This window comes from Empidonax traillii, unplaced genomic scaffold, assembly GCF_003031625.1.
Source record: "Empidonax traillii isolate 1590-97213 ecotype Southwest subspecies unplaced genomic scaffold, ASM303162v1 scaffold170:size2694500, whole genome shotgun sequence".
Lineage (NCBI taxonomy): Eukaryota > Metazoa > Chordata > Aves > Passeriformes > Tyrannidae > Empidonax > Empidonax traillii.
The window spans coordinates 1,961,505-1,974,901 of NW_020955363.1; the positions used below are offsets into that span (position 1 = coordinate 1,961,505).

At 39.2% G+C, this 13,397-nt stretch overlaps 1 protein-coding gene and 1 long non-coding RNA gene across 4 annotated transcripts in view; one reads left to right on the plus strand and one right to left on the minus strand.

Moving 5' to 3' along the window:
* SLC7A11 (solute carrier family 7 member 11) overlaps window positions 1–11,090 on the plus strand; it is a 90,639-nt gene extending 79,549 nt beyond the window's left edge. For all 3 annotated transcript variants that reach the window (XM_027885716.1, XM_027885715.1, XM_027885714.1), the window contains 3 exons: window positions 2,087–2,236; window positions 3,676–3,853; window positions 8,897–11,090. In XM_027885716.1, the coding sequence (XP_027741517.1) occupies window positions 2,087–2,236; window positions 3,676–3,853; window positions 8,897–8,964 (396 nt within the window). In that variant the 3' untranslated portion in view covers window positions 8,965–11,090. The remainder of the gene's footprint in view (window positions 1–2,086; window positions 2,237–3,675; window positions 3,854–8,896) is intronic.
* The window catches only part of LOC114058394, a 350,005-nt gene that overhangs the window by 145,991 nt on the left and 190,617 nt on the right, over window positions 1–13,397 (minus strand). The window lies entirely within an intron of this gene.

The following is a 13,397-nucleotide window of genomic DNA, read 5'->3' on the forward strand; positions in this document are numbered from 1 at the left end:
TTGAAAAAGTCACATTTTCTTATGAAGAGGGCTTTCCTTAAAAAATTGCTATTTTTTATCTTGCCTTGTTGCAAATAGAGTAGTTGCAGGACATATTCTGCATCAGTAGTCTTTTAGCATTTCCCTATTTAATTTCCCCTGCCAAGGTCTATACACTGTAAGAAAGGAAAGAGCTCTTGAGGGTAAACTGAGAAAGTGAGCATGTGTTTCAGGCTTGTTAAATAAAACACCCCACATTTTTAGGAATTAAGAAATCTGTTAATGTACGTATGTTGTTGTTAAAAAAGCTTCCCAGTTTGACCATTCACGGGACTCTCTGGCAGTCACTCTCCACACCAGACACTTTAACTGCTGGAACCGAAGCCCACTCAGTCAGACCAGGTTTCCTCACCGGTTCGATCCCAGGTTTTCCATCGCAGAGTCTCAGATTTTTCATTCCATAGAGCCAGCAGCACAGAAACAGCTCGAGTTGGTGCCTCCGAGGAGGACTCCAACAAAGGAATCCCCTCACTGTCAACTCTCTTCCTTCCGAGTCTTCGGTTCCTGCCCCCCTCTCCGAGTTCATCCACTTTGCTGGCGTCCCCCGTCTTCATCTCCTTTGTTATCCAGAAGGTCGGCAGTTCCCGGCTCCTGCTGTGCCTCATAGTGTTCATTCACCTGGCCGGTGTCACTCCTCTTCGTGCCCTTTGTTATCCCAAAAGCTGGCAATTCACGGCCTCTTGTCTCGGGCTCCCACTCGGAGCTCAATCTGCATTTCAATCTGCATCTCAGCCCACTTCTTGCAAACCGAGCTACCTGGACCAAACGTATTCCTCAGCAATGCCCTGGTATCCGATAGGCGTGTGTGTAGCGACTCCAAGAAATCATGCAATCTGACTGTAAACGTACTTTATTATATTTTTTCTTGATAGCTCTCCTTCACTTACTTTATCATTAAAACTTGCATTATAGTTATAACTGAGATTTTAAACTTTTGGGGGTTGAATCTATAGAGAAGATATCTTGCCCATTATAATTCAGTGGTAAAATTTCCTTTGACATTTACATAGAAGCAGTTTGCTTAATGTCTGTGTGTAAAGAACCAAGTACTTTATAAGTCTTTAGAGGTTGGAAGCCAGAGACCCACGTTTGAAATATTGATTCTGGTTCAAACCCACGTTGTCTTCACTTCTTTGAAAACAGGAAAGAGAGAGAGGCTGTGAATCTAGATAATTAATACAAATTAGTTTTCCTTATGTAAAGATTTAGCCCAGTGTTTTACTGCATCTGCAGTTGATTTCAGCTGTTGCCTTGCTATAAACCTAAATACTCTCCCTGCTGGGATCTTCCCTCTTGCTGAAGATTAAGGGCTATGGGGATTTTGACTCATTCCTTCATCCCTAAATGCAAGGACATTTTTTTGTCCAGATATTACTTTGAAATAGATTCTAGTAGGCTACACTAATCTCCTAACCCAAGACACATCTCTCATTTATACATAAGCTTTTACCTGCCTCACAGAAGCCTTGTATCTTAGAACAGCTTTCTAATGAGAAAACTTATTTATTCTGGTGTCCCTCTCCTTGTTCTTCAGTTGCTGCCTGAGTGACAGCTAAATGCTTCTTTCTGCTTAGAAATGTTTGCATTTAAAATGTGTAAAAAGTCACCTTTTTTCCTTCCACAAAACACCTGCAAACCTCTGCTTTCATATGATCATATGTGACCAGAATTTAACTGCTCTTATTTGCATAGGTGATGAGCGAATAAAGCCGCAGTGGGCTAATACACTTGTCAGGTCCCATGAGAATGCTGCCCAGGATGCTCAAGCATTTTGGTGATGCAGTGGGCTGTGTGCCTGTGTATTTGCCTGGGTCACAGGGGACACATTTGTATTGACCATGTGTGGCCACCCAGGACAGATATATATTGATCGAACGTGGTCTCAGGGGACAGCTGAGCATCGATTGCACGACTAAGGCAAGCCTGAAGTCTGTGGCACTCAGGTGTGTGCATAAGGCTGTGCTTCTTGTCCCTGTGGAAAAATTTGACATCACTGCTGTAAAATAATAGAGATTGATCTACTAAACCCCTCTTATTTCTTTTTCAGCATCCTCTCACAATGATAATGTTATTCAACGGGGATCTCTACAGCCTTCTGAATTTCCTCAGTTTTGCCAGGTGGCTTTTTATTGGACTGGTAGTTGCTGGGTTGATTTATCTCAGATATAAACGTCCTGATATGCCTCGTCCTTTCAAGGTAACCTCTGCTCTCTACTGTTTTACATGAATCCTTCTCCCTCCTCTCTATCCTGTAGTCACACAGCAAAGGAGCAATTTCTGATGTAGCAAGCTAACCTCTGTTTCAAGAAAAGCAGAGTTAAGGGAAAATAATCTTGCACTGAAGGCTCTCTGAGTGTTTTCCTGCAAGCTCCCCAGCTAAAGACCTGAATAATTTTGCTACCAAAATTCATGTCGGGCATAAAACATTTATGTCAATGTCTATCCAGTATCAAATATGCCAATTTTCTTTGCAAATATGTGGTTAGTGCTGTTATTATAATTTTTGAGACTGGCAGTGGATTTGCAGACACAGTGATTGTGAACCCAGAAAGAAAATACTAAATAGTCCAGCCCATTGAACTGTAGCTGTTTTGGCCTTGATTCTGCCATTCTTCTTGCTTATTTTAAGTGCTATCTCAAAAAGTTAAGTTGTCCCATTTTGTACCCATAGAGATAACATCCATCATCATAAAAATGGAGGAATATATTTCTATTTAGATACTGCCAAGAAGTCTGTTTTGGGAAGAACTAAGAATGTGCGCTGTTGCATTCCTGTAGATATATCTGTAAATAAGGAGGTCAGCGACACAACAGGTTTTGCTTTGATTAAAAGAAAAAATGCTTTGACAGTGCACAAAAGAGGAACAGTAATGCTTTGAGGCATGAAAGGAAGAGAACAATCTCCAAGGAATTCTCCAGTTCTCCATTACACACATAAGCCATGCCTGTAGGCGGTTCCTTCAGAGAGGTGCTAACAGAGTGATTGTAATGGTGTTCTTGAAAACTGAGTAAATACATTTGATATTGTTACTCTGTGTGCTTTCAACAGTGATGCTGATAATGCTATCAGTTATACAGTCAGAAAGGGCTTTTTCAGTGGCTATCAGTTGCATAACACTATCAAATATCTTTATCCTAGTCAAATTGGTGTTTAATTTGCTCTCTTCCTGCTAGATTTTGATTTTTACCTTAGGAAGAAAATCAATATGTTCTTAATAGTTTTAAAAGGTGACTTGAGCTCCTGGTTGTGTTTTAAAACGTTTTCTAATGGGTAATTATCAAAGTGGAAATCTTTACTGTGGTTAGAACTGCTTACTTATCTGCTGGGGGATTAGAGAAAGGACTTTTACAATGTAACTTATTTACAGTCCTTACGTTTTAAAGGATGTAAAACACTGAGGTGTTTTAGAGTGTAATTTAGAGACTTCTGTGGTACTCACCTCACAGCACTCTGCAGGGCTTGGCTTCTGCAGTCACTGGCATTTTGTGTGCATGTTCTAGATACCCATATCTCTCCAGAACTGTCCTGTTGTGCTGGGCTTTATCCAATTTACATTTCATGGAACATTAAATGCCTTAGTCATTACTTTACATTGACCCTGTTATTTAATGGTTCTTCGTGTGGTTATGTTTCAGGTTCCTCTATTTATTCCAGCGTTGTTTTCCTTCACCTGTCTCTTCATGGTTGCACTGTCACTTTACTCTGACCCGGTGAACACAGGGATTGGATTTGCAATAACCCTGACTGGCATTCCTGCCTACTACCTCTTTATTGTATGGGACAACAAACCAAAGTGGTTCAGAAAGCTCCTAGGTAAGTCCTGGTGGGACTCCCCTCCTTCATGCTGACTCCAGGAGTTTCTCAGGGCTCTCCCTGTGTTGTGAAATCCTTCCGGTCAATCCTCTCAGCTGCCTGAGCTGGGGATGACAACACAAGTTTCTATTCGACACATGCTCTAGCATTGCTCTGCCAGTTGCAATCAATGTCTGCTGACTAATGAGCTACATTTACAGCAAGGCTATTCTTCCCTAGTGATTGATTTGAAATGACTGATGCTTCTCCCACTGTCCTCTTCCTCTCTCCCTCCCTTACTAATATCTGATTCCTTTTAAATCACCCATCACCTTCCCCTGACCGTTGCTCTGTGTTAATAGAGACAGTTCTACATCTCTTGGACAATCAGTTTGGAGCCTTGAACATAACAGTTGTGATGATAGGATGGGCTTGGTGCTCTCTGCTGAGACCATGCATCTGTGAACCACTGAAGAGTATTTTAAATGGGGCAGGTTGGTTATGGGGATATTGTCCATATCAGTGGCTCCTGACAAAATGCTAGCAAAATATAGCATGCCTGAAATGCTTCTGTGGAAACTGTTTCAGTGCTTCTTCAAATGACTTCTTTGTGATTTGGCTGTACTATTTTACATCCAAAATGCACTGAGAATAATTTTTATACCGTGTCTGAAAGTTTTTGAAAGCATTTGTGGAAGTTCTGATATGTTAGAGGAGGATTATTTGGAACATTTCAGTTAGAAGTCGGTATAATTTGTTATAGCTCCTCATTCTTCTCTTTTTTTTTTTTTTTTTTAATCAGAAGGATAGATTTCCAAAATGAAGGATATTTCAAGAATGCTAGATATTTTATCAAACAAAATGAAAAGAACATCTCTTTTTCTGTAAAACTATAACTCAACCTGTGAAAGTTTCTAACTAAAAATAATTTATTTGTATAGAGGCTGAATCAAAAATGCATATTGTCTTCTGTGCTGCAGTCCTAAGTGATGATTTAAAATGAGCTGCTCACAAGAAAATAAAAGTGTCTTTATATGTATGTTATTACACTATAACCAGTATTTTTTCTATATAAATATGTTACATAGTTATATCCTATCTGTTGTAGAATCTATGAATTTCCCTCTCAATTCATGCTGGGAAGTCTGTAGACAATAGAGCAGAAAGTATTTACAGAAAAATATGTTAGTTTAAGACTAACATGCTCTTAATTTTATATCCATAAAGTTAGAAATCATTTGCAGTGTCCTGGGAATGGGTAGAAACCTCCAGTGCAAATTAAAGCAATTGTATGCAAAAGGACATTCTATTTAATAGTTGGAGTTTAGTCTGTTAATAATTTCTCAGTCTTGACATTTAGGGACTGGGAAATTTTCCCTTATCAAACCCCAGGAGTTTTTTGGCGTTTTCTGTTGTGTCTCAGAGGTTTTGGAATACAGTTACTTGAATCTTTGGCCACAGGATGCCAGTGTTGGACTACATTACTTGGGTGAGAGAAAAAATATTCTCTTTAAGGTAGACTGGATAGATGTGAAGATTTTTCTGCCAGCTGTGACAATGAAGGTGAATAATTTCTATCATTTGAGATAACACAAAATTCTCCTTCTAGAAAGGAGGCCTGTTGCCTGTGTCATACTTATGGATGGGCACGGTGTACTGCCTCAGAGGGCAAAGCAGCAGAAGCCAGTCAGTGGGTGAAACAGCTTGTTTGCTTTGCAATTATTTTCCCCAAAATAGCAACAGTAATGACAGAAAACTGATGCTGGCAGTTTTGGGGTGAAGCAGAGAGGAGATTTACTTGTTAAATAAAAAGATTTTTTTTTTTCCTCAGAAGAAGCAATAAACCTTCTGTGTGAAGTCATTAAACTGGCATTATTTTGTGAGTGTTAAGGGTCCCCCATTGCATAGCCTGAGAACATTTTCTAAAGGCATTGAATGAGGATAAATTCACTTAAGGTACCTCTGTGAGATATAGAAAAGTCATTGACCAGCTGCAAGCTTGATATTCTAACCTTGAAACAATATGCATTAGATGTACATAGGCATGGAAGTGTAATTCCAGACATGAGGTAAAGGACAAAATGAAAAAATGAGATTGTTGTTTAAAAGGTAGCTTTTTATCAGATCAACTAGGTACCTTCCTTTGAGAAGATAACTAGTTTTTCTAGATGAAGAAGAATGTGAGGCATACAATCTGCTTAGATTTCAACAAAGCATTTCGTGTAACACCAGAGAGGGAGGGAGTGGGGGCCTGTTAGTCTGGACACAGCAATGTGCTACCAAGACTGTGCCCAGGCTGCTTCATCTGCCCAGATCAGTGCACGGGCAGGCTGGTGTAGGGCTTTACCCATTTGCAAAGTCACCTTGTTGAGGAATTGACGGGTTCAGCTGCCCAGCTGTGCTGTGGCAGGAAGAGATGACTGCTCCTCATAAACCCTATATGGGACATGTGCTGTTTAAGCAAAGGTCAACACTGGTGCAAAAACACACGTGTACAGACCAGCCCCACATAAGATCAGGCTCAGTATTCTGAATAGGCTTTGCAGAGATTAGAGGAGAGGGATGTTGAACAGCCACAATGAGTAGTGGGATAAAATACCCAGCCTAAAGATACATAAATTTCTGAAAGGGGTTTTAGGCTAGCAGAGCCCCCTAATGGATTACCCAAGGAATCCTCTCCCAAGGTTCAGTGTCTTTGTTCTGTATGTTTTGACTATCCTTAATGGCATTCTGCTTATGAAATTACTGTATTGAACAAAAGGTGACTTCACAGTTTGTGGGTTCATAGGTTCTGGGCTGTATTTTGCTGTGAGAATAACATTTTGTTCTCTCCTTTTCCAAAGAAATTTTGCTGTAGCACCAGATGTGCTGGGACAAATAATTTTCAGCTAGTACAGGCTTCATTTGACCTCTGCTTTCTTGCTTTTTGTAGAACTAATGTGAAAATGAAAAAAGTCAAGCCTAGCAAATCCTACAAAGCAGATCAGTGTGTAAAAGGATGCAGCATCAGCACAAGAATGCTTCTGTTTGCACTTCCCAAGTTGAAAATCCAACCTTAGACTCATATTTAAAACATCTATTTCTTTACAGTGGATTGAATTACGGGGAGCTTAAAAGTTGAATCCTACTTTTTTTTTTTTTTTCATAGGCTGAGCCCTTGCTGGAAATGAGATCTCTTTATATAACAAAATGTCTCTGTCAGGGTTATTTAGCAAGACCCGAGGATGACACTACCTCAGTCAGGACAAAGTGTGATATGCTCAGTTTACTTCTCTTTGTTGAGTTTCTGATAGGATCCACAGGAAATTATCCTACCATTTTGTTGTCACAGATTTCATGTCCAGTCTTACGTACATGCATTAAACTCCTGCTTTCTTTCCTCACCCAGGCTTTATCTGGTGCTTGTGAAGATACCTGGTCTAGTTTTTTGGTTTTTTTTTTATGAAGGTGGTCCTGTGATAGCTATTTTCAGTGAATTCTTGAAAGGGAAAATTAGGGTTTAAAGTGGAGTGGGGAAGTTATCTGTACCATCATGGTATGTTAAATTGTCTTGTGACAAATGTGAAACTAATCCTGTAACTCCAGGTGCTGCTTCGAGAAGACAGTATTGAGATACAGACTGGACACAGATCGGAACATTCTTTAGGGGAAAATACTCTGTATATTGATTTATTCTGAGTACATTGCAACCAAAAAGTGCAAAGAAGACTACCAGGTCTACCAGCTTGTCTGCTCCCCTATGGCTTCATCCCAGCACAGACTGCATGGAAATAGAGGAATGGGCAATGTCTTGCTGCTGGTGGCTCTGTCCACTTTTGTGAACAGGATATTAAGATCACAACTCGCTCTAGAGTTGCCCAGGCTTTCCCTCTGCTGCCATGCCCTTTCCCAAGAGCTGTTACACCAGCGCTCAGCTTCAAAAAATTCTAGTTTTCCCTTTGTTCAGCCTCCAACTTGGAAGAGGTGGGATGGCAGGGGCGAAGCCCTGCTGTTTTCCTGCTGCTGGCTTTTCTCCTGTCTTTCATCCTAGCTCTGATGTGCCCACTGTGGGTAGGGAAGGCAGGTGGGAGGAAAATGAAGTCCCTGGAGACTTTCAGCCCCTCTGACACTATCAGTTTATAGTCTAAGGGCATGCTGACTTTGCACTGAACTGGTGACATCCACAGAAAAGAGAAAAAGATGGTGGAGTCTGCCTTAGACAGGAGGTCAGAGAAGTGCTTTTCAGTTCATATCATCTGTGAGTTGCACAATTTTACCCTCCTTGCTTTACACGGGTGTCAGTGTTGACATTTCTGTGTCATACAAGAACAGACAAGTAAAATCAGAACTTTCTTTTACAACAATTTCTGCTTGTTTAAAACAGGTTACTAAAAAAGAGTGACAAGTGAAAGGAATAGTAAGAGAATGTTCTTCTACTATTCTGTATGTAAATTAACTGTGCCATTTATGAATCATTACGCTAAAAGGAAAACCAACAAAAGCATTAGAAGGAAATTAATGTCCAGCATGACAAAAAGACAGCATGAAGTTTCTTTGGTTGTGTGATATTCTTAGACCTGTGAAGCTTTGTAATTATTATTTCCTTTAATTTTCTCTTCTTTTTTTTTTTTTTTTTTTTTTTTTTTTTTTTTTTTTTTTTTTTTTTTTTTTTTTTTTTTTTTTTTTTTTTTTTTTTTTTTTTTTTTTTTGCTTAGGCAGGTCTTGCTACAGCTAAATTAACTTGTTTGAACTCTCCCAGATGTTTATTTCAACATAGCAAATTGGTAAAAACTAAGCTTTTGTGAAGAGCAGTCATGTTTTAAGATAGCCTTTAAATGCTTGCAGACATTTACTGAATTAGATTATACACCCGTACCTTTCCATTATTATTCTATATGCATAGCCCGGGATGAGAGGCAAAGAAAACATAGTTAAAAAGAAGAAAAATTTGAATTTAAATGATATATGTATATGTGCAAATAGGCTGTATAGCAGCTAAGATAAGTTTCCTGGCTGCTTCTGCCTGCCCCATCTCCCACACAAAAAAACGCCAAACCTCCCATGTGTATGCTTTTATCTTTGCAGACAGGGTAACCAGAACATTGCAAATCCTCCTGGAAGTCATCCCATCAGAGGAAGACCAGAAATCATGATCTTCATGTACAGCTTTTGGCTTGCTATTTCATTTCAACCTGAAGTCAAGAGAGCAGGGAGATTTATCCCCCTTCCCAACATCCTGCAAACTGGAGGAACAAAGCACAGTTGAGATGGAAATCAAGCAAGTCACTTAGCAGAACTGTATTTTACGATGCTGTTGCAAAATATTTTTTAACATGGTTGGTTTATAGGTAGAAAGCAAGAACTTGTGTTATGAGGGAACTCATCTCTTCAATATTTCTTTTTGTTACAGGGTCCTATTTTAATGAACTCTAGGTTTGTCAAGCTAGGATTTTGGTTGCCTTGTCACTGAAAACAGGTTTAAGTGATGTGTAAGTAATAGTAGGGTCTTCTGTGAAGAATGTATCCTGCTTGCTGTCCCTGGGGGTCCCAACTCTCACCAGAGAAAGGGTGAGAGAAACCTGCTGAGTTTCACATAATATGTTCTTCCCATCAAACTATTTGGCAGCCTGATTTGACTTCTGTTGCCTTGCTGGAAGCCCCAGCACACTGATGATGAAGCACAGCAGTTTCAGCACCTTTGTGGTGGCAAGTTCAAGATTTCTTCATTCCAGAGCTCTTATACTATAGCTGACAGGAATGTCTTTTGAGACTTAATATTTCTGCCAGTGGGGCAGGAAGATTTTAGCACGGGAACAGCAATTTTATGCATGTTAAAGTTTTTACCAGTCTGGAGATGTTTACTGGTTTTACCAGTGTTTCTTTGTGTACATGTACACAGGAAATCCAGCAACTTGAGTAATCACCTTCAAAAGAGTGAAAACATTTGAATGGGACTTCTGTTGCTGTATGAATATTTCCTATCTGGAAGCATATGGTCCTGCAGTTATCAGTCAGGTAAACCCGATTTAAAAGTTTTGTATCAGCGTTGGTAGGCAGAAATAGATGTCACTGGTGGAATTCGGTATAGACATTGCCATCAATGCAATGCCATTTTATGAATAAGGTATAAGGCAAGCTACAGCAGATTTGTTGCTTTGAGTAGGATATGCCCCTAATCTGTGGGCTTTTCACTCAAGCACACTCCAGTTAACTGGGTTTTGGAACGCTGAGGAACAGGTGCTCTGCCTGCCTTCTCAGGGGTTTTATCTCAGCAGAAACAGAGAAAAGCCATCAAAACTGATAAAATCAAATTAAATTCACCTTCAGAACTGTTTTTGAACTGAGCTCTGGCTCAAGTATGAGCTGAAGTTTTGCCCTTTTTTTAAAGAGAGTTGTAGATAAAGAAATTTTTTAATCTTAGAAATTCAGTTTTATATTGTTAACGACTACTCAACCTTAAGATTAAGGTTTTTTATCATTCTGTTAAGAATATAATACTTAACTATTGAATGCACTACTTTTTAGCTGTCTGCTGTCAGCAAATCATATGTTTCATGAAAGCTTTTATGGAACTAAGCATAATTAAACTTCCTAAATTGGGAGAAAAGCACAACTTGTAGCCAGACCACTGCAGTAAAGGGAGACTGTGTATTGTATATGTGTTGTATATATCCAGAATATCCTCTGCTTAAAAGATGTACAGTAATATGTCTTAAATTTATATATGTTTTCCTTTTTTATATCTTTCTGGTGGAATATCACAGAAGTAGGGAAATGCAAATAATGTAGAAGAGCAGTAATTTAAGACACAGAAAACATTTTGCAAACAATTTTTTCTTTAAATGTTTTCTGTTTTGCAGTAACTTAAAGTGTTATTTGAAACTGTTTTTAGGCAAACATTTTGAGACAGGTTTTTGTGTTGACAGTAGATGTGTTTAATTAGTACTTACGTTTGGGTCAGAATTCTGCCTTTGAGGTCATCTCCTGCCATCTCTGTTCATCAGGGTTTGGCCTGTGTCGTCATGGAACACAAACTCTAATTCTCTCTGAAAGAAATAAATTATCTGGCACCCTTTAGGAGTGCACCTAACCCATTCCTCCACTGATGGATACTGAGTCATGGGATCCAGAGCAAAACCACCTGAAGAGCGACAGCATGGGTGTGAGGTTTTCAGCTCTGACTGTTTCATCCCACGTATTCATCCCTATTGTGCCACATTACTTGAAAGTTTAAATGTGTGGGCAGTGTTAACTTGTAGAAATAAATGGGCTCCATAAATATGACTGAATGTTGCTTTATTTTCCCATCGTGGTCTTTAAAGTTTAGAAATGTTTCTGAAGCCTGATTCAATGAACACATTTTTGCTGGGTTTATTTCTTGGAAGGGGTTAATTTGTCCCAAGGGATATCCTATGTCTCATTGACTGTGAAGTTGTATATTTTAGGAAAAAACCTGGAAAATAAAAGCCTGATTTCTTGAAAGTGCACAGGGATTCTAATTTCAGGTTAATTTCTTTAGTACATGTAATCACAATATAAAATAATGTAATTTGGTTTGCACTGTATTATGAAAGTCTGTATTAAGGACTTTTATTACACCTGCAATCATATCCTCACATATGGAGGAAAACCAGGTTACAATATTTTTTTTTCCAAGCATCAAGTTATTTTTTAAGACTGTTAAATATTTGCTTCAGAGTCATAAAGGAAATTCTTCTAGAATAAAGGACACATTTTATATATAATATTTCTTATTAAGGCCTGAGGTGGTCAGGCCAATGAGACTATTTCTGTGGAGAACTTCAGTGATCCTTAATTTTTTTTTCTTGCCCTACCTTTATAGAAATATAACACTTTGTCTGAATGTGTGTGCTCCTTCTATTTGATTTTCAGAGAAAAATCAGCCTTCAATTTAAGAAAGTTTTTCAAATATTATTCTACAGAAGAAGATAGAAGTTACCTATATCCACACGGTGGGTAGCTAATTGTGTTGATGCAACAAGATGGAAAGGCTTTTCCATTATGCTCAGTACCTCCAGAATTTTTGTTTCAAACATTAGCCATATATCAGGATCCAGACAGATTTTAATCAGCATAGGTCTTAGAGAAAGGGGTGTTGATCTTTTTTCAGGAGGAATTAGATATTTCAGTTTTCCAATATAACTATCAAATACTGTGTTTAATGGCCTGCAGAGCACAGATGGCTTGGACAGCAGAGTATGGAGCAGGTAACACATTGGAATCCAGTGTGTAAAGTCTGTGCATGTTTGAGAAGGATACAAATGACAAAGTTTGAACCGAGGAAGGAATGGTCAAGAGGAAGGACAATGTGTAATAACTCCTACTTGGTTACTGGGCTGCTACCTGAGGCTGAGTGCTCTTCTGCAGCGACAGCAGTGTCTGTGCAGCTTCTGGCACAGGGAAGGTCAGTAACAAATGCCAGTTTGGGAACATCATGGGAACTTCAGACATTTGAACTGGATTGTACTCTTAAACTTACTCACACTCTATTCATAGTCTGTGCAGGTGGTTTTTGTGCAAGTGAGGACAAACATCCTAAAAAAGTACACTTGTGCCCATGCTGGCTCTTCCCTTGGCAGGATAAGTCTCAGGGAAGGCTGGTAGTGCCAAAGGGAGATGGCAGGTTGCGATATCCCTGTGCCCAGTTAGATGCTCTTTTCTGTAGAAGACATCAGTTGTGTTGGGTTTTTTTCCCTCTTGAACATCCTCCTTCGTTCTTTGAACCTGTCCTCTGTGGTGACGACTCTGGAGTAATGGAGGAAAGCCTCCTTGCCTTAAACATGAACTGGGGATTCGTTCAGACTTGGCAAACTGATGAAGTATTCTGCTTGCCTTCAGAAGACTGTGTAGTTTTCTTGCATGTTAGCTCATGTTTAATTTGTTTTCTGTTGTCTTTTTGCCAAGGAGCTGTCGGGGAGCATGTCAACAATTGACACCAATTCTGTTTACGTGTGCTTTCTTGTTTTGTTTTTATTGAAAGAAACTTTTGAAAAATTTTTTTTCCTTGAAGTGCAAAGACCCAAGTGGATAAAACACCTTCTCCAACAAAGGCTTGACTTTATCAAGAGAGAGTTTGGATCCTATTTTATGTTCCCTGTAACAAGAATGTCTACAGTGTTGTGATCTAAACCAAAGCTTTGATATTTTCTAAATACCACATTGATGATGATCCAACATGGTTATAAAAGTGCTGTAGCTGCAGTCAGTTTTATGCTTCTGTAACTCGTTCTCTCTTCCCAGCACAAGCTACAAAACTTTCCTGCTGCTAAGCTTTTTCTACAGGCCATTTTTGGATCCCAGGAATTCACCTACATCTTTGAAAAGGGAATGCCATCCCTTCCTTGGTGGTGCACCCCAGCACCTAGAGTTGTATGTTCCTAAGTGACTGTAGCTGCAGACAGGTGCCTTGCTGAGCCCATACCTTGTTCAGGGCAAGTTGGAGTCCTAGGTTTTAAAAAGTAGCTGGCTTTTGCGATCTCTCGTACTTACAATGTTATGTAAAACTGTTACCTAGAAATTTTGGTGGATTTTTTTTTTAATGTGATTTTTTTTGTGTGTGTATGTG